Source organism: Rhinolophus hipposideros, assembly GCF_964194185.1.
Source record: "Rhinolophus hipposideros genome assembly, chromosome: 10".
In the NCBI taxonomy this organism is placed as follows: domain Eukaryota; kingdom Metazoa; phylum Chordata; class Mammalia; order Chiroptera; family Rhinolophidae; genus Rhinolophus; species Rhinolophus hipposideros.
In genome coordinates this window covers 38,641,420-38,668,655 of record NC_138056.1, presented here as the reverse complement: position 1 = coordinate 38,668,655, position 27,236 = coordinate 38,641,420, and the positions used below count along the sequence as shown (strand labels likewise).

At 34.5% G+C, this 27,236-nt stretch overlaps 1 protein-coding gene across 8 annotated transcripts in view; it reads right to left on the bottom strand.

The window, feature by feature from the left end:
• The window catches only part of BTBD10 (BTB domain containing 10), a 67,343-nt gene that overhangs the window by 22,370 nt on the left and 17,737 nt on the right, over positions 1-27,236 (bottom strand). For 2 of the 8 annotated variants that reach the window (XM_081063977.1, XM_081063980.1), the window contains exon 2: positions 22,417-22,574. The exons of 2 other annotated variants lie outside the window; for them this stretch is intronic. In XM_081063977.1, coding sequence (XP_080920103.1) covers positions 22,417-22,517 — 101 coding nt within the window. In that variant the 5' untranslated portion in view covers positions 22,518-22,574. Of the gene's footprint in view, positions 1-18,177; positions 18,554-22,416; positions 22,575-27,236 lie in introns of those variants that run through there. 4 more of the 8 variants (XM_081063981.1, XM_081063978.1, XM_081063984.1 and 1 more) reach the window with 3 other exon arrangements.

Sequence of the window (27,236 nt, the reverse complement as noted above, 5' to 3'; positions counted from 1 at the left end):
AAATTTTACATCAGATATAGAGTGCATTTACCCATGAGAAGTAACAGAATAATGAGTAACTAAAACAGTCTAGTTGACAGATTCATTCACACAATTATTTATTAAGTTATATGTCCTATGTGTACATTGCTGTGCTACATGCCAGTAGAGAAACTTCTTCGAGGAGCTTAGGTGTATCAGTAAAACACGAACATGTAGAAATTTAAACAATTCGAGAGTTACCTCAAATTTCAAATACAAAATGACTAAATATACCTTAAATACACAGACAACTAATAAATGAGTGACAGATAATAAATGCCTCAAGATCTCAGAGGAAGAAGACATCACTATAGATCAGGGTTAGTCACTGGTGAGCCAGGCACTAATAAATAGGTAAGATTTTAATAAGCAGAATAGATAGGCAGGAAAACTGACAGGACAAAAATTAGAGCTAGACCTAAGGCATTTTGCAAATTTACCATTTTAGCATACACCACGGTTCATGGTTTAAAAATATTAAAGTGGTTTAAAGAAATAGAAGGAACTTCATGGCTTTAGAGAAATAAAGACTCAGAATCAAGTCATCCTTTAACTAGTAATTGCTCGACATGTTAAATTTACTTAACATTTTGGAAGCTTAGTTTTCTCATCTGTAAAATGTAGATTCGATTTACTTTCTAAAGTTAATATGAGAATTAAATGAAGTATATAATAAGTAGGCTGACTTGCAATGTACCTAGCACAACAGAATCATCCAGTAAATACTAGTTTATTTAGTTATGACAGATGAGGATATTAAAGTTCAAAATTGTAAGACTTGCTCAGTCACATATTAAGTGTATACGCTAACACTGTAACCTAAGCCTTTTGAGTCATTCCAGTGCCCTCTCCATACCCTGCTCTTCTTCGCCAAAACCACACTATTGAAAATTTAATCTTCTTGATAATTCAGTTTTAAATCCTGCAGCGCTTCAAGGTCATCTCCTCTGTTAGATTATTAGTAATAACACTAGTTTTACTATTTTGGTGGTTTCTTTCATTATTAAAATCAGTTATCACTTCACTGTAACAGACTACAAATACAAAAGATAGGGCCGACTTTGTATTTATACCCTAAGAGTTACTTCTAGAGAAATAAAGGCAACCAACTTATCAGCCTTTATCAGTCACTTGTCTCTCATAAGTCTACAGAAAAGAAAAATTCTACTCCCACCTTCTTTCTAGTGAAAAAGATCAGAGTAGAAGTGCATCTTTGGCACATAATCTTTTTTTTTTAAAGATCCTAATGCATTTATGTTAAAAACCTTAGACTAGAAACAACGTATTTTCTGGCTTAAGTCCTAAAGTAGGAAAAAGAAAGAAATCCACATAAAATAGAACAAGGATTATATATCAAAAAAATAACCCCTCAAATTATTCTAGCTGCTAAGTTTTGAATGTGCTAAACACATTTTCTAAATATGAATCTAACTGAACATTTAATACACAAGGTACAAACACAACCACAACTAAGGCAAAAGCAGGATAAATATTCAGTTTGAGTAAGGGCCAAGCAGACTGATTAATTGAAAAAGTGCTTCCACCAGACATTTCTGCAGCTGAAAGATGAAATACTGCTAAGTGTTCTGTTGAAATATTGGCTTCATTTCTAACCTGTTCAGATTTTAAATGAATGTGAAAGATATAATACACTTCTATCCTTTCTTTTCATTCCCACATGGAATGTACTCTAAATCAGACCTTCAAAACCTGATGTCATGAAAGACTAATTATGTCCTACTCTATTTAATTAAACAATTTTAAATCAGGAAAGAACTCTAAGGATGAAAATAATTAATGTGTGCAAAATGAGGACAAGCAAATTCAGAGGAGATAATTCTGTTTCATGTTGCATTTAAAAGAATTTGAAATACATGAATTGAGGACAGGAAAGGAAATGAAAAGTACAATAGCCCCCATATCTGCTTCCAGCCAAGACAACGTAACAAGGACTGGACTTACTTTCTTGTCTGAAACAATCCCCTAAAATGGACAAAATAGATGAAACAATGGTTTGCAAGATACAGTACCTCATGCAAAGAGAGTGAGCCCTGAAAGATGGAAAACAAATGAGATAATAAGCCTAATAACTGCCCCAATTATTACCTTGATAGAGTTTCCATAGTAAACACAAGGAGGCGAAACCCAGGTAAAACCTGGCGTTAAGGATATGGAGCAGAGAGACTGGGGACAACAGGTGGGTAGAGTTCTCAGGAAACAGGACCAGAGAGGGGAGAACAGCACAGACAAAAAACCCTCAAGAGATCTGCAGTGGGTCTTCCTCAAGTATTCAACTTGATACAAATCAGCACACACGTGAGGAAACTACACGAGGCTGGGAAAGAACCAACTCAAAGGATTAGAGGAAACAGTGCCCAGGACTCTCGTACAGGACCTGTTCCTCCCAGTAAGGCTGGAAAAATCTCGTAACTCAGAGGGTGCTGGGAAGAGAATCTAAAGGGTCTTGGCTCTGAAATGGGAAAGAATTAGACCTAAATTGAGCACTGTTCTAGTCACATCTAATAAATCTTAACAGCAAGACCTGAAAACTCAAACTGTTTCCAAGTAACTGAATTGAACCCTAAAACAAAGCTGAAGAATGTTTATAGGAATGCAGAACTATCCAGCACCCAAACAAGATAAAATTCACAATGTATGGCATCCAATAAAAAATTACTAGGCATGCAAAGCAGCAGAAAAACATAACCTATAAAGGAAAAAAAATCAATCAAATCAACCCAGAACTTACACACATCTTAAAATTAGAAACAAAAACATTAAAATAATCAGTATAGCCACATTCCTCCAAAAAATTATGTAGAGATATAGAAGATAAAATAGAAATCAAACTTCCAGAAATAAAAATGATGATGTCTAGGATGAAAAATACACTGAATAGAATTAATGAAGATTATACATTATAAATGAAAAGATTCATGAATTTGGAAACACAGCAATAGGAAATAATCAAAATGAAACACAGAGAGAAAACAGAGCATGAGTGAGCTGTAGGTCATCTTTAAGTGCCCTAATATAGATATGAAAATGTAATCCATAAAAGAAGAGAGGTGGGGAAGAGAAAAAGTATTTGAAGAAATAATGTCTTAAAATATAGTGAATACTACAAACCTACAGATGCAACATGCACAACAAATCCCAAAAACATTTTTAAAAAAAATAAAACATAAAAACAAAGCAAAACAAAAACAACCAGTCAATCTACATTTGTTATAACCAATAACAAACACCATCTTTCACAAATGAAGGGAAAATGCATTTTCAGACACACACACAGAGATAAATGAATTCATCACAAGTGAACTTACACATAAGAAAAATTAAAGGAAGACCTTCAGGCAGAAGAAAAAATAATGCCAGATGAAAATATGGATCTACACAAAGGAATGAAGAACACTGGAAATAGTAGCTACATGGGAAAATATATATTTTTGTTTTATTGTTTAAATATCTTTAAAATATTAGTTTAATCAATAATTAAAACAATATAGTATGAGATTTGTAACATATACATGACTAAAATAGCACAAATTTGAGGAGAGAAATAAAAGTACACAATTATAAGGCTCTTATACAACAAATGGTATATATCACTTGAAGGTAGACTGATAAGTTAAAGATGTCTATTAGCCCCAAAGCAGCTATTAAAGTAAGGAAACAAAGAATTACAGCTAGTAATCCAACAAAGGAGATAAAACAAAATCATAAAAAAGATACAACTAATCCAAAAGAGGCAAAGAAAAAAGGAGGAGGATGGGGGAAACAAGAATAAATGGGGAAAAATAGAAAATAAACAGCAAAATTATAGACTTAACCTTAACCATATCTATAATCACATTAAATGTAAATGGTCTGAGCCATAAAAGGTAAAGATTATCCAACTGGATACAGAAACCAGACCCAACTATATGCTGCCTACAAAAAACACACTTTAAATATAAAAGTAGAAAGAGGTTCAACATATAAAGGTAAGGAAAGATAAACTATGCTAACGCTCGCCAAAAGAAAGCAAGAGTGGCTATATTAATGTCAAAGTAGACCTCAGAACAAAGAATATTACTTAGGCATTTCATAAGGATAAAAGGGGTAAATTCATTAAGAGCACTGAACAATCCCAAAAGTTCTCCTGCCTCATAACACAGCTTCAAAATACATGAAGCAAAAACTGATAAAATTACAGGGAACTAGACAATTCCACAATTATAGTCAGAGATTTCAATATCCCTCTAATAGAATTTAATAGAGCAAGTATAAAATCAGTCAAGATGAAATGGATTTGAACAACACTATCAACTGCCTTGACCAGTTGGCATTTACAGAACATTTCTAACTGACATTTATAGAATATTTCACCCAAAAAAGCAGAAAATTCATTCTTTTCACGTGCACACAAAACATTTATCAAGATAGGCCATATTCTAGGCAATAAAACAGGTCTCAATAAACTTTAAAAAATTAAATCATACAAAGTATGTTCTGATTATAATGGAATTAAATGAAATTCAGTATAAGAAAGATATCTGGAAAATTCCAATATTTGGAAATAAAATAAAACCTTTCTGAATAAACCATGGTGCAAAGAAGAAATCAGAAGGGAAAATAGAAAATTTTGAAGTGAAAAATAAACCCAACATATCAAAATATGTGGATTGGCATGACATACAACAGTGGCTAGGTAGCAAATTACAGTATTAAGTGCTTATATTAGAAAAGAAGATCAAAGGAAAATCACCTCAAGTTTCCACCTTAAGAAACTAGACAAAGAGCAAACTAAACCCGAAGAAAATAGAAAAAAATAAAGACCACAGTGGAAATCAACATAATAGAAAACAAAAAGAATAAGGTGAACCAATTACCATATTTTGCAATGTATGTGTACTTTTTAACCCAAATTTGTGAGGGAAAAATAAGGATGTGCATTATATGTGGGTAGTGCTAATTCCATTATCTATATAAATGTTTTTAATTTTTATTTATGCTTATAAGTTAAAAGTGTAACTCTAGAAATCAATAACAATATCCATAGGCAAAAATAACACCCTAGAATGGGATCATCGGTTTTGTTGAATTTACAACGAAGTTGGCCTTCTATGATGCGTAATTATCATAAATTTGTTACCAGTACATAAGATTTCTTGTACCTTGTATCAGTTCTTGTGTTTTGTAATTATTTGTTATGTAAAATTTCCTGTACCTTAATAGTTAAAAACTACCTGCTAAAATTCCTTTATAATACAAAAAATAAGTACTTAAATGTAAAGATAAAAATTTGAATTAAAACAAAAGATTTTTTTCCCTGAAAGTCTGGACCAAAAATGTGGGTGTGCGGTTTACCTGGGAGCGCATTATACATGGCAAATACGGCAAAACTAAAGCTGGTTTTTTGAAAAGATTAATAAAACTGATAAACCTCTACCCTAGCCTGATTGGGGGGAAAACTAAGAAGATACAAATTACCAGTATCAGAAATGAGAGAGTTGATATCACGACGAAGTTTACAAATATTAAAAGAATGACAGAAGATATCATAAAGAACTTTATATAAATTCATCAACTTAGAACAAATTCAAACCTACCAAAACTCAGTCAAAAAGAAACAGATAAGGTGAACAGCTCTATATTTATTAAAATATTGAATTTGAAGTTAAGAATTTCCCCTCTAAGAAAACTTCAGGCTCAGATGGCTTCACCTATGAATTTAACCAAACTTTTAAGATAGAAATAATACCAATGCTACACAAACTCTTCCAGAAAATTGAAGAAAGGGTATTTCCTAACTCATTCTAGGCCAGCATTATGAATACCAAAACCAGACAAAGACATTACAAGAAAACTATAAACCTACATCCCTCAGAACACAGATGCAAATATTTTAAACAAAATTTTATTAATTCAAATACAGCAATTAGGTCAATACATCATGACCTAATACATCTGACAAATACATCTAACAAAATCCATTCCTGCTTATAAAAAAAAAAACTCAGCAAAGTAGGAATACAATGGAATTTCATCAGTTGGATAAAAGATATCTATGGAAAACCTACAGCCAACATCATACTTAGTGGTCAAACACCAAATGCGCTCCTAAAATCAGAAACAAGACAAGGATTTCGGGGGTGGCCAGTTAGCTCAGCTGGTTAAAGCGCAATGCTCTTAACAATAAGATTGCTGGTTCGATCCCCACATAGGCCACTGTGAGCTGCGCCTTCCAAGTCAACAACTACTTGACTTGGAGGTACGGGTGCAGGAAAAACACACTCAAAATAAATAAAAATTTTAATAAAAAAAGCAAAAAAAGACAAGCATTTCCACTCTCACCACTTCTATTCACAAATGTACTGAAGATTCTAGTCAGAGCAATATGGCAAGGAAAAGATATAATGAACATCCACATTGGAAAAAAATTAAATGGTCCTTATCGTCAAATATGTGCATTTCACCGTTCAAGTGACCCCAATCCTGGCATAAGCATCAGCCGATCTGGGCCTGGAACACAGTTTCAACTAAGCAGCCATGAGCCCAGCACAAGTGGTGGCTGGTGTCCGCTCACACTGCGATGCCCACCAAAGGGGCCCAAGACTCACACAAGTGGCAGCCAGCCTCGGATTGCAGTGCAGCCTCTCCCAGGCTCCTACAAGCCCAGCCCAAGCAGCATGCAATCGCACATCATTTTGTAGCTCCTACTAAGAAGACCCAAGCCCAGCATAAGCAGTGGCTGATCTTGGCATACACCGAACAACCTCCGAAGACGCTCCAGAACCAAGACAGCCAGTGGCCAGCTTCAGACCACATGAGCACCACCCAGCCAGCTCCACAAATGAACACACCCAAAGGGCAGTCTTGGCTGGCACCATATCCCTGCTAAAGCGACTTCTGCTTTTTGGGGTCAGCCTCCACACAACAGCTCGTCCACAGCAGTCACAGCTAGCCCTCACAGCCAGTCAGCCTGAGGGTCAACCACACTGCCGTGTCAACAGCAATTGAGGCTCAACTACAAAGGGAGGACACACAAAACCCATAGAAGAAACGGTCCCTGGAGAACCTGACTCAGGTGACACAGGAGACTGTGACACTGGGCCCTAAAGAACACCTTCTACATAAGGCCACCCTGTCAAAATCAGGAGATGGAGCAGATATACCTAATAAATGGAAACAAACACAATGAGTCAGCCAAAATGAGACAAAACTTGTACCAAATGAAAGAGAACAAAACTCAAGGAAAATAACTAAATGAAATGGAGACAAGTAACCTACCAGATACAGAATTCAAAACAGTGGTTATAAGTATGCTCAATGAACTAAGGGGAAAAATGGATGAACTCAGTGAAACTTCAACAAAGAGATAGAAAACAAAAAATAAGATAAAAAAAAACATAAAGAACCAATCAGAAATGAAAAATACCATTACTGAAATGAAGACTACATGAGAAGGAATCAACATCAGATTAGATGAAAGAGGACAGAATCAGTGATCTGGAAGAAATGGTAGCAGAAAACACCCAATTGGAAGAGCAAAAAGAAAAAATAGTCAAAAACAATGAGGATAGTTTAAGGGGCCTTTGGGACATCAAGAGTACCAACATTCACATTAAAGGGGTACAGGAAGAAGAGAGCGAGCAAGGGATTGAAAACGTATGTGAGAAAATAATGATGCAAAACTTCCCTAACCTGGCAAAGGAAATAGACATACATGTCCAGGAAGCTCAGAGAGTCCCAAACAAGATGAACCCAAAGAGGCCCACACCAAGACACATAATTAAAATGCCAAATATTAAAGACAAAGAGAGAATCTTAAAAGCAGCAAGAGAAAAGCAGTTAGTTGCCTGCAAGGGAGCTCCCATAAGACTGGTCAGCTGGTTTCTCAACAGAAACTTCGCAGGCCAGAAAGGATTGGCACAAAATATTCCACATGATGAAAAGCAATGACCTACAACCAAGATTACTGATCTCTTAGATGTGGAATCTAAAGAACAGGATAAACAAGCAAACAAAACAGAAATAGACTCATAGATACAGAGAAAAAACTATAGTTGCTAGATGGGAGGAGGGGTTGAGGATGGGAGAGAAAGTGAAGGGATTAGAAAGCACAAATTGGTAGTCATAAAATAGTCATGGGAATGTGAAATACAGTATGAGGAATATAATCAATAATGCTATAAAGATCGTGTAGGGTGCCACATGGTTACTGGACTTACCAGGGGGATCACTTCATAGATTGTGTAGATACCTGACGACAGTGCTGTACATAAGAAGCTAAAGTAGAATAAAATACTGAATGTCAACTATAATTAAGTGTGTGTGTGTGTGTGTGTGTGTGTGTGTTCACAAGATGAAAAGTACAGCATAGGGAATATAGTCAATGGTATGTAACAGCTATCACTTTGTGAGGGATGCAAATGTCTAACCATGTTGTGTTGTTTTGTACGCCTGAAACTAATACATATATATATATATATATATACACACACACATATATATTTATTGATTTTATTTATTGATTTAATCAATATATATTGACTTTGTATGTATATAAAATCAATCAATCAACAATTAGTGTTGGCGAGAATGTGGAGAAAAGGCAATCCTTGTACACTGTTGGTGGGAATGCAAATTAATGCAGCCACTATGGGAAAAGGTTTGGAGGTTCCTCAAAACATTAAAAACAGAACCACCTATGGCCCAGCAATTCCACTTCTGAGTATTTATCCAAAGAAATCCAAAACACTAATTCAAAAAGATATATGTACCCCTATGTTCACTGCAGTAGTATTTACAATAGTCAAGATATGGAAGCAACCCAAGTGCCCGTCAATAAACAATTGGGTAAAGATGTTGTACATACATATAATAGAATATTACTCAGCCATCAAAAAGAATGAAATCTTACCATTTGCAACACCATGGATGGACCTAGGGGTTATTATGCTAAGTGAAATAAATCAGACTGAGAAAGACAAATACCACATCTCACTTATATGTGGAATCAAAAAGACAAAATAAATAAACAAACAAAATAGAAACTCATAGATACAGAGAACAAATTGGTGGTCACCAGACTGTGGGGCATGGGGAGAGATTGAGGGGATGGGTGAAAAAGGTAAAACGGATTAAGAAGTATAAATTGGCAGTTACAAAATAGTCACAGGGATACAAAGTACAGCATAGGGAATATAGTCAATAATGCTGCAATAATTACATATGGTATCAGATGGGTACTAGACTTATCATGGTGATCACTTCATAAGGCATATAAATGTCTAATTACTGTGTTGTACACCTAAAACTAATACTGTATGTCAAGAGTAATTGAAAAATAAATTTTAAAAAATTTTTTAAAAGAACTACTGATACACAACACAGTGGATGGATCTCAAAGGCATTTGCTGAATGACAAACACCAAAATCCCAAACGACTGCATATTATCTGACTCCATTTATGTAATATTCTCAAAATGACAGAATTACAGTGATGGAGAACAAATCAGGGGTTGCCAGACATTAGGGATAGGGAAAGGGTGTGTCTCTAAAGGGGTAGCATGATGGAATTTCTTTATGGTGATGGAACAGTTCTGTATTCTGATTGTGGTTAGTTACATGAACATACATATGATAAACTATCATAGAATGTATACCAGAAAAAGAAAAGAATGGACACAAAAACTGACGTCTATAGTTTAACTATAGTAATGTACCCAGGTCAATTTCCTGTTGATAACGTATCCGACTACATTTATATGAGATGTTATCACTGAGGAAAGCTGAGGAAAGAGCACCCAGAAACTCACTGTACAATTTTTGCAATTTCTTGCAAATCTAAAATTTCACAATAAATTTTAATACACGTTAATTTTAAAAAGGAACAGATGATGTAAACACAGAAAAAAGCAAAACTATAATCAATAAACAGTGATATAAAAAATACTGTATCAAGAAAACAAGGGCAGGAACGCTGTATGTTTATTTTTACAGAGAATGAGAAAGTTCTGAGAAATTCAAAACACAATAGCATAAATTTTAAAAGGTTACTGAAAAGGATGAAAAAAGAATTGGGAATAAAAGGACAAAAAAATAAAAACGAGAGAAAAGATCAATAAAAACGAGAGAAAAGATCAGAAAATTAGAGAACTAATGAAGAGTTCAACATCCAACTAATATTAATGTTCCAGAGAGACAAGACGTAAGTAAATTATCAAAGAAATAATACATGAAAATTTTTCAGAAATAGCTGATATTACTAGCACTGCTGCTCTGATAGAAATTATTGTTAAATATTTTTAATATTTTTAAAATATATTAAAAATACAAATGAATCAGCTAAATAAATACATTTATTAAATATAAATAATAAAATAGTAAAAAAACAAAATATCTACAGAGTGAATGAAACTCACTTATGTATTGCACCCATGTGTACTATACACACTATATACTATAGTATATATACTATACTTACAGCACTTTGGGAAATTATCTTATCTTTAAACAATTCTAGCAACTAACATCATAACCTGGTGAATCTTATTCACGTTTGTTGACTTTAGCTCAAGTTTCAGGGGATATGTAACATCTAAGCACTTCCCTTCATCAACTGTTTACTCCTTTTCAAATCCTACCATATACGTGTGTGTATGAGATACAGATATAGCTTTCCAGTTTACAAGATGGTGCAAACAATCAAGCTTTAAAAAACATTTTTTCCCTAAAAATGAGGTAAGCATCCTTATAAATTTCATATTAGATGCTCTCATCTATTTGAATTAATCTGTCTTTATTAAAGAAGTAATATTTTAAATCTTATTTTTATTTTGGGAAAAAATAAGCTGTTTTTATTAGTATAACAAATATCTTGTGTTCTAGCTTTTTCATTTAACCCTTTAAATGATTTTATATTAATATATTTTTGAAGCAATTAACTTGCATATGCTTTTTATAAGCATTTTTAATGTAAGGCAAGAGTTCGAAAACTGTGGCCTGGTCCAAATTCAACCCATTACCTACGTTTATAAATAAAGTTTTATTAGAACACAACCATGCTCATTCATTTATATACTGGGGGTGCCAAAAAAATATACACACATTTTAAGAGATGTTGTCTATGTATTATTAATACCTTTCGAAGTTGAATTGAATTATGGTATCAATGTGTAAACGAAGTCAAGTCATCGGGTACATATTCAGTATTGAATTTTAATATAGTTTTCTTCTTTCTTAAAATGTGGATACATTTTTTTGGCATCCAAAAAATGTATAAACAATACATTTTTATTGTTTATGGGTGTCCAAGAATAGTTTTAATACTAGTCCTAATCCTGCCATGTTTCTCTTCTTCCTAAAATCCCATTATTAGAGACATGTCAGCAACTCGCGTGAGTCAGAAGCAGTAGCAGCAGCAGCCAGAGTTTGATATACTGCTGTGTGGCTGCTGTAAGAGCATCTCTTCTTTGAAGGCAAATGAAGATCTAGATATTAACATTTTGACAGAAAAATACCCCTTAATAGCCAAACTTTAACATTTTACTATCAAGGTAAAAGTTTTCCCCAAGTGATAAAAATAGATTTCATGTAAACAGCAAAGGAGCTGGAGGTTCTTTTTGCTTTAAAAAAGGTCTATTACCTTCTTTCTGGCTTTTGAACTTTTTTAATAAACAAGAATATTGGTAGGCAAGCACCTCTACAAACTGAGGGGGTCCCTGAATTGAAGCTGTAATATTTAATTCATACTGCTAAATCTAAAGTTTTTAGCTCTAAAACATGCTATGGTTTTTAAATCATCAATAGATAGTAGTGTTTGCACTATACAATAACCCCTATAATAAATAAAAGTATTCTTATCCTCTCCCATAGCAATGGTTTTAGTTTTATCATGCATTCACCTCTACCAAATATTCATTGAACTACTACTAGATGGTACTTACTAATTCTAGCCCTGGTGGATATAACCAAGAAAGTTTCTGCCCCCCCAAATTAATACATTCTAATAGAAAAAGACATAGAACATATAAAATAAATACATTAAATATCATACGGTGGGGCTGGCCCAGTGACACAGGTGGTTGGAGAGCCCTGCTCCTAATGCTGAGGTCGCGGGTTCGAATCCCACGTGGGCCAGTGACCTTCACCCTCTACAGCTAAAATTGTGAACAACAGCTCTCCCTGGAGCTGGGCTGCCATGGGCTGCCTTGGACTACTGTGTGCTGCCACGCGCTTCCGTGGCCAGCGGGAGCAGCGGCAGCAGGCGAGAGCTGCCGTGAGCGGCCAACCTATGACTGGCAACCAACTGCGTCAGTCAGGGGAGCACAAGGCTCATAATACCAGCATGGGCCAGGGAGCTGTGTCCTACACAACTAGACTGAGAAACAACAGCCTGAACCAGAATGGAGAGGGGGAGGTGGAAGAAGGGGGAAAATATATCATATAGTGGTAAGTACTATGAGGTCATTTAAAGCACGGTAAAGAGGACAGAGTCATCATTTTGAGGTGAGTGGTTCTACTTTACAAAGAGTGGTCAAGGTAGGACTCTGATGAGACAATGTCTGAGCAAAGACCTAAGGAAGTGAAAAATAGAACTAGGAGAACATATGAGGGAAGAGTAGATACAAACACCCTGTGAAGAGTCATCTGACTTTTTCAAGGCATTCAAGAAGGCCAGGATAGCTGGAGCACAGAAAGCAAGAACAGGATTAAAAGGAGCTCAGAGAGACAAGACTAGGACCAGATCATGAAGGCCCTTGAAGGAATATTTGAAGGGTTTTTGCTTTTAATCTGAGTGAAATGGGTACCACTGACATATGACCTACATGATTTAACGTTAGATCAAGTGGGCAATAGAAGAAAGGGGGCAAAGGCAGAATTCAAGTGACCATTTCAGAGGCAACTAAAAATAATCCAGGTGAAAGTTAAAAGTGACTTGGACCAGGGTTGTAGCAGTGGTATGTGGTAAAGACTGCACTAGACTATACCCTGAAGAACAAGACGTGGAATTTGATAGATTAACAGAAACATGTAGGAGGTAAGAGAAGAGTGAAGGATAACTATGATTTTGGCCTGAGACACTAAAAGATACTAAGAATGAGAATGAAAACATTAGGTTTGGAAAGTATAGGTGTATCTCTTACACATGTTAAGAGTGAGATGTTTACCAGACATCCAAGTGGAGATTAAAATAGAGTTAATCACAAGTCTAAAGTTCAGGAAAAAGTTCAGGTTAGAGATAAAAATTCCGGAGTTGGAAATTACTATATACTTAACATTCTTCTCAAGCAACTCCCTTCCACAGAAAATAAAGTATTTCTAAAAAAATACAGCTAACCACTATTAATAGTGTAGATGTAAATTAATAGGCAGATATATTTTGTATCAACTGATTCGTTATTCATTCAACAAATGTTTACTAAATAATACTTTGTGCCAGTTACTGTTCTGGGTGTGGTTCATGATTGAGAATAATACTGTAATATACACACAATCAAGTACTTCAATGGTACTTTAAAAATTATAATTATTTTTTTAAACTTTTGGAGCATCTTTTCTACTTATTACTAAAGGGGGAAAAGAAAATCAAAGCAATGGAAAAGAAATATGAAGTACCAATAAAAGATTTAGTTTTAGAAATATTTATCAAATGACTGAACATTTTAACAAATTAGTTTCACAAAACAGGTTTCTAGAGAGAAATTACAGCAATCACTCACACTTCCAAATGGCCTTTTGAAAACACAAACTGGCTCATTCCACTAAATCCCCTCCTCTATGCCTCATACTAAAATTTTAAGCATCAAAAGAACTATAATTAAAAATCTAAGCTACACTGATTGATAAAATTAAAGAATAAGAGAATATGCATCAGAGGCCCTTTGATCTTGATCATTCAATATGCCTACTTTAGAAATACCCACAGAAACACAGAATCTAACTTTAGGAAAATTCTTTTAGAAAATCTAACCAAATACCTGTCTAATTTCTGAATCTCGTCTACAAAGTCCCCATGAATTGGCTGACCTAGTGCTGTTAATGACAGGGAAGGGTAACTTGTTTTTTCTATTTAACAGTTTTGCTCTACCTTCGGAAAGCTCTGACTCTCAGGCAGTTTTTTCTTAACATTAAAGCTTAATTAAACCTTTTCATCTGACCCTAGTTCAGGATTTTGGACCTATTAATTCTTTGTTGTGGGGAGCTGTCCTGTGCATTGTAAGATGTTTAGCAGCACCCTTGGCCTCGAGCCCACTGGATGCTATTATAGTAATACTCCCCAATCAATTTTTTCAATTTTTGATTGAAGACAATCAAAAATGTCTTCAGACATTGCCAAATGCCCCGTGAGAAGCACAATCACCCCTCTAGTTGGGAACCTCTGCCCTGGTTCTAATTTGGTAGAACCAAATAACAACACTAACATTTGAGCATTTAGTATATCCCAGGAACAATACTGAGTACTTTGCATATTTTTTCATTTAATTCTCAAAACCATCCCAATGTTAGAGCTAAGAAAATGGAAGCTTGGAGGCTAAGGAAGTTGCCTAAAATCACATAGCTAATTAAGTGGCAGGTCTGAGATGTGACCTAAGGAGTTCAAATTCAGAGATCACACTTTTAACTTCAAACAAGTCTGACTCAAACCAAGTCTAGTTTCTTTTCCAAAGGATAATTCTTCACATATTTGAAGATATTATGAGATTCCTAATATCCACCAGAGCTGCCCCTAAAACCTCTAATTTTTCAGTTTTTTTAAGATGACAAGACTACCTTCCAATTCCTTCACATCCTTCCTTCTGAATATACACAGAACTAAAGACAACAGACTCCGGTGTACAGCAAAGTGACTCTAGTCTTCTTTTCCATTAATTATGATGGCTTTTTGGGGGGTCGGAGAGATGGGATGATGGCATCCATATTGTACTTCTGTTTTACATCATTTACTACCAAAAATCACCCTCAGCTCTTTTCCACATGTGATGCTCTAAAGCTATGCTAACTTAATATAAGTGTTTTTCAGGCCTTGTGTATACTCCTAAAAATTTCATTTAAATGCAGTCCAGCAGCATGAGGTCAAACCCACCCAAATGACATCATTGATAATGGGGGAAGGGCACTTCCTCCTAGGAAAATCTGGGTGCCTTTGGGAGGAAAAGTAGGGAATGGATGCTGGGAAATGAACCAACAATGTCCACCATAGTTCATTTCTGAGGAAAATCCAAGAAAGATTTGTTAAGCAAGCAATAATTAGTCCTTCATCAAGGATATTTCCAAGTCTGTGAAGAACTCCTCTAAAAAATTCATGAAAATCACCAAGCCTTCTGATTGCCAGAAATTATTGCAGAATGGGAAGAAATACAGACTGATCCGTGAACCAAAAGGTGAAATTGTCCAGGAGGTTTATAGTTTAAAAACCACCTTGGAGTAGCAGCAGGTATGTACATTTCTTAGATATGGTATTTTGTATGTGTCAAAATAATATGTTTTGTTTTCATTTTTATTTCTCTATTTTATAACAAAGTAATTGTTTTGCTAAATTTATAGCTTATTCCAAAGATGCTGCTGAATTTCAGGATTAATCTTCAATACTACAAAAATAGGCTATCCAATCTCTTTCCCTTTAAAATGGTTTTTAATTTTCTTGAACTTTTTATTAAAGTCTTCAAATAATGTTAGCTTCCAGGGAATAAAATACTTAAGTTTAATTTAAAACAATAAATTTAGTCCAGATTCAGAGATCATTTTGGACCACTTAGTATATTATTTACTATCCTTCTTCCTTTATTGTCACCTATCAATTTGGTAATTTGCCTTCTCCAGATGAGCATAAGACAAAGCAAACAACAAAGCCACTTTCCATGATCAATTATCCTTGGATAGGGTCGTTAAAAATCAAAATTGTGATTAATTGATATACTCAACTAGTGGCTAACTCAATTTTCCTTCATCTTACACCCAAGGATATAAAAAAAGATTTTACCAAAAACTAAGCTTAAATCCAAATACATTATATTGCTACTAGTCTACCTACTGCATCAGGGAAAAATCAGTTGATGTGACTATTTTTAGCAAACCCATTCTGGTTCATTTTTAACCTGTTTTTCTTCAAGTTAGTCATAAACAATCCTTTTCACTTTTTTGTTATAAAATCTACCCTTTTCTAAATCAGGGCTAGAATCCCCTATCTTTTTGCACTTCTAGTATTCCCCTAAAACCTTCTAAGACCACAAATAATACCAATAATTTTAAGATTTTGCAGTCAGTTCCTTTTATAACTATGTTTCAACTGGCAGAAGACAACTCACTTAACAGATGCATGCTTCTACTATACCCAGGTTGGTTTTTATGTCCTTCCTAGCAATGTTTGCTTTGTTATTACTATTATCAGTGGTGGTAATTTATTCTTTCTGTTTGACAAAAAAGCTCCTAAATAAGAGTTGAGGAATTTTTTTCTTTCCTTATTGCATCACTATTATTACAGTTTCCTTGATTACCTGTTTAAATGTAATATAAGAAACCCTTTTTGGTTAGTCTTAGCATTTTTTTGAAGTCTCAGTTCGTTTCACCTCGTTTTCCTGATTTTTTTAAAGATTTGTTTTCTACACTTTATTATGGCAATATTAGCTATATGCATTGTTTTAAAAGTAGTGTGCATATCTTTGAACAGTTCATTGTGTAGTAACACTAAGGAACTTTTTCTGTCCAAAAAATGTCAAAATTACATTTTTTCTAACTCCTTAAAATAATTTTCCTTTTTGGAAAAATTTCTACTGTGGAGTAATACTGATCTTTTCTCTGATCAAGAATCAAAAAAACAGAAATTGGTGAAATAAATTGTAAAATATATACTATGCAGAGCTTAAAATTATAAAAAAAAAAACACTATGCAGATCTTAAGAATTATGCTATAAAAGACTATTTCATGACATGGGGGAATGTTCATGCTTAAGTTTTTGTGTTTTTTTGTTTTGGTTTTAAAGGTATTGGTTATATAACAGTACATACAGTAATATCCCCAAATCATTTTTAAGTGCATATGTGTGATTTTATATTTATATATATATATACACAAAAATCAGTTATATGCAAAAATATTTAAAGTATTTTTCTTTGATCATAGGATATTTTTATTTTCTTCCATGTGCTTTTCTGTATTTACCAAATTTATGTAATAGATCACTTTCATAATACACGTATTATTTTAAAAGAATCAGTAGAACCAGAGGAAAATATTCTATAAAGTACAAGAAAAAAGGTCTAGCATGAGATTTCTTTTATAACTCTATTACTAAAACAAGCTTAGAAAAACATTTAGAATTAAGTGGGGGAAATCACAAGAACTTCCAAAAGGTTGTTAACTACTTACATACATTAAAAATAGAATAATTTTAAAATGTATATCTCCCAATATCCCTACAAAATGAATCATCAGTAGGATAGGGATAATGAAGACAAAAAAAAAAAATGAAATGTTTTAAATTGTGCTAAAATTTCCTGATAAAGTAAGCAATGTCACCTGTTAATATTTAAATTCTCATAGCAAGAACAATTATCTTTAGAAATTTTGTCTCATTGAAAGTCAATTTGCAATAATCCAAAAACTTATCTGGTTATTCTTTATTTCAGTGGCAATATCTAGATCATCTATTCAAAGTCTAGGTTCTAAAAGACTAGAAGTCATTTTAACCAATTAAAACTTTACCATTCAAATACATTTGGTTCTGTAAAATACTATTATATATAAAGTGGTTCAACTAATCCTAATTCATCCAAAAGTAAAAATACATGCACTTTCTTTAGGAAATTATTTCAATTATTTTATTTATATCAAATTTTTTCAAATATATCAAAAATATTATTTCAAAATTAGTATTTCCTTATTTTTTGATTCACAAAAAATACCAAACATAATGCACTCAGTTACACGAAGATTTTAACACTTTAAATAAAATAAAAAAACAAAGCATCAAACCCATGAAACAACACAAATACACATTTATTTTAAAATTACTTGTCATTAAACAATTAAGACACATGATCTTTTACAGCCAGAAATGCAAATGAGCATAATGAAACAAAGGCCAAACATCTCTCAATCTCTCTCATATTCATACATGAATAGAATTATAACCCAGCAATATCATGTAATAAATGAATACACACCTTATTTTAGTATATGCCAAGGTAGATACACAAAAACAAGAAAAAAATTTTGAAATCAGAGTATAAAGGGACTCTGCTTTTTCAGACAATGCAGCACTGAAAGCCAGGTCAGCATCCTTGGGCATTACTAGGAAACTTTAGCACATCTGATATTTCCATCATCTTCAAGCTTCCTCTGAATAATCAGAAAATCCCAGTCTCCCCCTACCTCACCTGTTCAGACATCCTTTGGCTTTCTTCCCTCTACTGTGTAATAACACTATTGTGGTTATTAAGGCTTTAAATGTTCAGAAATACAACCCCCTGTATATATTAATTCAGTTCATTTTCTCACAGACACTGACTCAGCCGTGGGTTGTGCAGCACTGACGTTTCTAACCAAACAGCATCGTGCGAGCTGTGGTCATCCCATTTCCCCATCTCTGTGCAGTGATTGGCTATAGTGATTGATAGACAGGCTAAAGAAAACTCAGGAGATGAGAGCTTAGTGATATGAGATATGTTGCCAAATGCCATCTGTAAAGCTAATTCTAGCTCTGCCAGCTTGCCAGATTTTAAAAAACTAGGATGGAGTTTTCTTTCTTCCTTTCAATATTTTATAGTGTATCCATTCTGGGCAGTAAAGCTTCTCTTTAAAACCAAAGAGAAAGTATTATTTGTACTTTAAGAATCTACTCAAGAACTACTCTTTAAAGCCATGAAACTTCCATTTCTAAATTGTTACTGGAAGTACAGATGACTTAAAAAGGAAACTGGAAAGCTCAATCTTCATGCAGTCTCAGAAGAAACGAGCATGCGTACTTCTGTGTGGAAATGAAACCTTGCGGCAAAGTCTCATACTGAATGTATGATGCATTTATCTTTAGTAACCTGAGCACACTGCAGATCTGACTTTTAAATAGTCAGGTTAGATCTAATTCATACATTCAAGAGCTTTTAGCATATTGTCAATCTAGGCATTTTAACATTAATTATACAGAAAAAGTGCTTTTTTTTCCTTTTAAAATAGCAAAAACTCTAATTTATAATTTAAAGAAACTTGTCAAAATTCAGGCCAAATATACTTCAACTACAATAATCCTTAACCTCTCAGCAAGCAACCAAATCCCTCTATGCAGGAATTAACTATAAAACTACTCAGAGAGAAACAAAGTCCAGTAACTTTTTAAGCATCTCATTCACTTGTATGCACTTGCAGAGGGGATCACAGGCACCCTGAAGTCCATCCAAGTCCAGATTAGCTTCCGTCTAGTCTTGTCTTTTATATAAGTGTTATACATATCACATCTACATTCAAAATGAAGTTCAGAAAAGAAAGTACCTTAAGGTTTTCTTAGATAAAAGAAACCATAAGGCAATGCCCACCAAGCTCTCAAAACTAAATGGTAAGCACACATAAAACAGTAACTATTATTGTTACTGTTATTATTAGAAAAATTTATTTTTATCCTTGCCAGTAAGGAAAGGTAGGGGGAGAAAAATCAAAGGAAAAAGACAAGAAAAAAGCAGGCTATTCTAAAATGTGAATAGAACGAATAAATTTAAACAAGGCAAATTTTTAGATTATCTACAAAAATTGAATCAATCAATAATTATTATTTCTTTACTGCTAAAAGGCTGAATGTTTGTGTACCCCCCCCAAATTCATATGTTGAAATGTATTCCCCTAATGTGATGGTACTCAGAGATGAGGTAATTAGTTCATGAGGGCAGAGGCCTCCTGAAGGGGATTAGTGCCTTTAAAAGAGACCCCCAAGAGCTCCATAGCCATGTGAGCACACAGCGAAAAGAGGGCTGTCTGAAGCAGAGGGGTGCCCTTACCAGACAGATACTTGCCAACACCTTGATCTTGGACTTCCCAGCCTCCACAACCATGTGAAATCAATTTCTGTTGTTTATAGCCACCCAGACTACGGTATACTGTTATAACAGTATACCTTAACAGACTGAGATTTACTTTTTGCAAATTTAAATTCCCAATTCTGTGTGAGGCGGCATGTGCCTACCAATAGCTCTCAGCCCCTTTTGTCAGAGATGAGCATATGACATAGTTCTAGCCAATGATTTGTGAACAGATGCCTTGTGGGTATTACTAGAAACATAATGTCCTTATATAAATAAAAGCCCTTTCCCCTTCTATCTTCCTCTTCCTCCCTGTCTGGAAGGTGACATAATGGCAGAAGCTACAGTAAGCCATCTTGTGATCAGGAGGAAAAGCCAAGAAAATCAGAGATTTTTTGACCCCAACATCCTTAAAGCACTAAATCTACATCAGGCATTGCCCACCTATGGACTTCTTATGCACAAGAAAAATAAACCCTTCACTGAAGCCAGTGTTCAGCCTGGTTTTCTTTTACTCAAATATCCCTAAATAAAATACATAAAATACACACACACACACACACACACACACACACACACACACACACACAAAGGATGAGAGTAGGTAGAAGCACAGGTGAAATAAAATCAGCTATAAGTTAATAACTTGAAGATGGGTGATGGATACTCTCTGTATGTACTTAAAATTTACCACAATAAGTTATTTAAAAGTTTAAAAATAAAAAGAAACTTGTTTATAAATCTGCCATTTACAAGCTGGATGGCCTTGGGCAAGTTTATTGACATCACTGTTTTCATCTGTCAAATGGAGACAAGTAATACTAGTCACAGAGCTCCACCTTCAAATCCAGTCAAGATAATCTCTACAAGGTCCCTGCAGAAACGTCCTCCATCCACCTAATCATCCAAGGATGAGCTCAAATCTCATTATCACCTAGTCAAGCGAACCCTGATTCCTTCTTGGAACTCTTACTTTACTACAACTCGCTACACTGTTTATGTCCTACTGTCCTCTAATTGTTCCCTATGTGGATAAAAAGGATCGTGTGATGGTACCCGGACAAACTTCTTTTCCTGATTCTTTCCTGAACCGAGTGCCGGTTCTCAACAATATTTGCTGATTATTAGTTTTTAAAACCTCTCAATTAATTTACTATTAAAAATACCTATCTTTTAAAAAGTGAAACTACATTTTTAAAGTATCCTAAATATGTCCCTAAGTACATAGGACAAGAGGTCCCTAAAAGTAAGCTGTTTTCCCCTAGGCAGAGATTCCACAAATGAGGTTAAAACAAACTCTAAGGATTTCATAATATTTTCTTCAAAATACCAAAAAACACTCATACCACTGGTGTGTAATTATAAACTAATAAAGTCAACTTAACATTTTCATTTTAGACCTCACCACATTAAAAGTCCACAATAAAGGCAGACAAGACATCAGGAGATTTAAATATTAAACAGTACTTAGTCACTCATATTTTCTAGCTATAGCATACAGTTTAAAAGTACCTGAATCATTTCTTTAAAATTACAAAAAAGTGTTTCAATATCACAATTTTCAAAATTTTTTCAAGAAAATTAGTATTAGTTATCAGTAGAATTTTACATTTTCAAGAAAATTAGTATGTTATCAGTAGAATTTTACATTCAAGTTAAATGTTCAATAATAGCCCCTAAGTTAATATTCATAAACCATAATACTCTATGAAAACATGCTTATATGTCTGTAATATGAGGTTTATGATCTGCCAATTAACAGCTTTAAAATATCAGATCATAAAGTGTTCTAAATGAGTTATTCCTTATTAAGTCATATAGCACAAAAGCTTTAATAAAGCTTTAAAAACAATATATAAATGGGCTGAAACTTTTGAAATGAATTTCATTTAATGCATCAAACATGAAATGAACCAGCAGAGTCACTGCAGAAAGACTGATTTTCCCATTAGGATCAGAATAACAACACAATATAAATTCACTTGGTTAAAAATGTATGGAGGCAAAGACTGACATTTACACATGATAAGTTATGTATAATCTATACACAATGTATTTAGAAAACTAAATAAATTCCTATCAGAGAGTTTTAAATACAAAAACTAACTTGTTTTGCCAGAGTTCCCAATTAAATTATTACATTCATTCATAGGGTTAACTAAGGAGTTTTTAACATTATTTAGAAACAGAAACAAAAGTTCAAATAAATACAAGAAAATTAAAAAGAAAGAAATGTTTCTCTAAAAGTTATTCAAGGAAAAATGCAAACATTCATAATATTTTGTAAACCAGCCTCCATCTTCTGACAGGACTTGCCACAACCAAATGCAGTTTGGTTCTTTATAAAAATCAATTTTACCAGAGCTTTGATATGTGAAACGCGTATTTTCTACCTACCTTGAATGTTTATAAAGTTTACGAGGTCTACTATGCAATTTCCGATCCCAATTCTCTGGATCACTGGAGTTACTGTCATAAGGATGAGGCCGTCCTGCCATCCCACTTCAAGCTTCCTCACACTAGAGCTCTGAAAGCACACATGTAGCACCCATAACCTACATAAAAGAGTAGTGTGGACTTTTAAGTCTATTCCATGCAGAATAAAATAGTCACAGAATATTACATACTTTCTGATATTGTGTCATTTTTTTCAAAGTGATGGACAGGATTATAAAATACTAGACACACAAAATGCCACAAATTAGAGTAAAATAAACACAACACAATTAGTCTTTTTAGGTACCTTTCATTTGATTCTTCTATTAAATTTTCTACCCCAATGCAACAGTTTAATAACGTGCTATTTATATTTAGTAAGTAAACTTAACTGCCTGCAGTCTGGGTACCTCATGTTTCCAAACATTAAAATAATATCGAAAAGGGCAAAAACAATTCCACAGGATGATTCTTTCGGACAAAAATTCCACTTTAAATATGTGTCTTAATTATTAAGAATTTAATATGTTTAACAAAGCATCCAGTAAGAATAACAATGTTGTTGTTTCTTTAACCAAGACCTTGAATGGTAGTGATTAAGTATTTGCTCAAAAAGAAAAGTACGTAAACATCCTGATGTTTTCTTACAGTGCAATTACCTCAAAAATATTTTATCAATGATTAAGATATTTTATGCCTTTTCGTATGTGAAGCTTGTGACATTTCTATAACCATACAAAATTGTAAGAAAACTCAATTGCTTTACAGAACACTCAGACAGAGCACTTTAAAGTATATTCACTCTCCAATTTAATCTTCACAATTATCTTACAAGGTAGGCATTATAACCCCCATGTACAGAATAAAAAAGTCTTAGAAGTTTAGTAACATTGCCAGAGATAACAGGCTTATAAATGGCAGGATTATAAATAACAACGAGAAGTTATGATACAAAATAAAGTCTTGATCTTGAAAAATGCTCAGACTGGAGTATTTTGTGGGGAACTACCAGGTCAGATTGGACTTTTAACAGATTGCAAACACCAAAAGGAAAACCAAATGAAGTTAAACAATTTGAACAAAGCTGTATTTAGTTGTACTGGAACCCAGGTTTCCTGACACACAGTCCTGTATACTTTCTATAAACTTTTCCAAGTTGGATTTGATGGAAGTGAGGGAGAGTTGTGTATAAAAGTCAAAGCACAGAATTGGGAAAATAGTATACTTTACTGAGTTTTATAAGGTATTCCAGTACAATTTCACACACACACACACAAAAATGCAAAAGATGAACTCATTGAAACGGCAAGTCTATTTCAGAACTCAGTAAACATTCCTTTCAGAGAAACTGTTTTGCTATTTTGTACTTTTTCCCTCATAGTTACTTAGTACTTTCTTTCCAAAAACAATTGAAAATCTTATAATGAATATTTTAATGTAATAAATACGTAAATAAGTAGGTAGACCAATGAGTGAAATAAAAATAATAAAAAAGGGAGGGGGGAATTGAAACAATGGCTAATTAAAATTCCTAAGCAAATGCCACAGTTTATTTGTTGAATGTTCCTGGAAAAGGAAACCTATTTCCTTAAGGATCACTGAATGATTGAAAATCAATCACATATTAGACGAACATAAAAACTACAAAATTGGGCCGGCCCAGTGGCTCAGGTGGTTGGAGCGCCATGCTCCTAACACCAAACGCCCGCAGCCAGCCGCTGCCATGAGCCGCTGTGACCGCCAACCACTGGCAACCAATGTGGGGGGGGAAGGGGAGGTAATGCTCATAATACCAGCATGGGCTTGAACTGGAGTGGGGGGGAGGCAAAGAAGAGGGAGGGAAACTATAAAATTATTTTGAAAACAAAAAAAGTCAATCTCATTTGAGTATTATAAAAACAAAAATGTATTTACTAAAAAGGAAACTTCTGAAATTTCAGTTTGCTATTATTATAGCTAGTTATCTGTAATGAAGAGATGAGGCAGGTGGGAAGAGAAGGATAAGAAAAACAAATTAGAGACAAAGGAGAAAGTCAAACAGAAAAAAGTGGTCACAGATCAAGAGAGACAAAAGGTAAAAAGAATAGTAGGGAAAAATTGATGATGGGGGAAAAAGATGCAGAGAGGCTTAGCAGGATCTGTACAATAAGATTTTGACATTTTCTCCTTACTTTATAGGTCTTCCTATAACGCTATTTCAGGCATTAACATTTCTTTACCAGAGCATTTTATCTCCTAACTTAACCAAAAGACACACCCCTGTAAATAAGATAGCTACAAATATCCACTGAGGGAAGAATGATCCTAAACCTTGGGATGTAGTGACTAAAAAATACATTCACATTTTCCACAGTTTTACAGTGGGTGGCACATATCTTAGCAGCAAGCAAATAATAGAAAGTCTGCCTAGTCCATCTTACTGGAATTAACAAGCATGTATTTTATAGCCAGCCACAAGAAAGTAAAGAATGTTCAGATAGATAAAGTCAACTGGAAAATCCTATTTACATTTCACTTGTCAATAAAACTTGTCAATAAATCTTATCACCACGTGAAAGATTTTTCACCACTCCTCACTCTCAATAGTCAGGGATAGAAGCACAAAAACAAGTGAAATTAAAGTCTGAGATACCGAGAAAAAATATGCTTGTGTTTGCCTACACATGCTAGTGTATTTTAAATGTTATCAATAAGCTATATCCGTAACTACAAATAGATAAAAGGCAAGTCACACATTCTATACTATTTTTAAAAATCTAATGATCTCTTCTACTTTAACCATTCTCTGAAAAATAACCCCCAAAATAAACCCGTTAAGATCGTCAGCCAGATGGATGCATTTAGTATGCCCACTGCAACACATGGCGGCCATACTGAATTATAAAATAATATTAATATTTAATTAAATATAAATAAATATGGACATTAGTACTTAAAATAAAATAAATTGTAATTAAATATTTGTAAATACTCAAGCGTGCGCCTTTGGACAAGAGGTAAATGCCTATGTAAACAGATGAACTTGAGACTTAGTGCCGAATGATCAGTCAGAATACAGACACAACACACAAATAACGTGCGCACTTGATAACGAACAGACGTGGTATCTAATATGGATCTTCATAATTGAATACGTCATGTGTTGTAACAGATGTAATTAATGCACTCGTGTAAAATAAAGAAACGTTTTCTGAATTTTGGTGCCTGCAATTTTTCGTCACTTTTGTGTGGACCATCATTCTTAACTGTCATCATTTTTGTTGCCACTCTATCCAAGAGTAGAGTGGTCCTATGAAACCACCCAGGAAAGAATTCCAGCCAAAGAAAAAGTCTTGTAATAGTTTATTTGAATCACACCGACTACAAGTAGTGGGAAGCAAAATCTCAACGGATTGAGAAAACGCTCCTGAGAATGGCAGTTTTGCAGCTTATTTTATACATTAGAATCAATGGAAGAGACATAAAGAGGGTTACATGAAATTCGCTGGTGGTAGATTAGGGAGGTGGAGGAGACATCTTTGAGACTGGATAAAAATCAAAACAGAAAGATACACACTTCTTTTACATTAGTGGTCAGAGTACCAATAGTTACTGGATAGTTAACAGTACACAGAGCTGGAATGTGGGCGGCAAAATAATAACGTGCTCTCGGGCTGGCAATTGTACCTTCGAGGAGTCTGGAACAGAAAATTACTCTGATATTTCAAAGGTATGCTATGCTATCTTTGATGCACAAAACCAATACAGTGGTACCTCAGTTTTCAAACGTAACCTATTCGGGAAGACGGTTCGAGTTCTGAAATGTTCAAAAACAGCCGACAACTAGGCTTCAGGATCTTGCACTCTGCGGAAGCCACGTGACATGTTTGACTTCAGAGGTGTGTTCAAAAACCAAAGCATTTACTTCCGGGTTTACGGCGTTCGTAAACCAAAATGTTTGTCAACAGAGACGTTTGAAAACCGAGGTACTACTGTAGACAGTTTCAAAGGTAAAAACTGACCTTTATCAGTTATAGTTAGGACATGACTACCCTCCATGATTTGCTTTTAGTTACAAATTTTCACATTCAGACCACCATGTGTGGTTACTTTTGGTCTCTGGGTTTGTTAGACCCACCATGCAGGCCTGTCCTGAGCTTGTCAGGTTTAGTATGTGGCCCCTTTTTCATCCACAAAACCTTTCATAAAGTGAAGAAGTAGTTACCATTAATTTATATGGAAACATTTTCTTAGTATGCCCAGACCCAAAAATAACCTACCAAATCATACCAAATATGCTTAATTAGATCTGGTTTTACACTGAGCATAACACCCTTTTGAGCTCTCTTAGGCTTTTCTGATACCTTAGGACACATCTTGCTAACAGACGCACAAAATAAAGCACAGAAGCTCACAGGCCTCGTTCAAAGCTATGGAGCTTGCTGCTGAGATGCTGAATGTAGCTCCTGGAGGAGGATGGCAGTCCCATTCTCACTGCTAGGGATGCATGCTGCCTCTATAACGGCTCGCTGCAAAACAAATGCTAAACACTGTTTTTGCTTTTCGCCTTTATTTGTAAAAGTCAGAGGGAAAACAATGAAGAAAACAGAATCACATGGTGATACCAGGGCCAACAGCCAAGGATTGCCTTCAGCTGCATTGAAGCCAAGTGTGGGTGGTAGAGATTGACCAAGAGGTAGCCAAGAACGCACCCGAGCTAGTCAAATGTCCTTAGGCAAACTTTCCTATGTGGAAAAGACCAAAAGGAGGTGGGAGAGCCCAACAGAGCAAATGAATCCCTT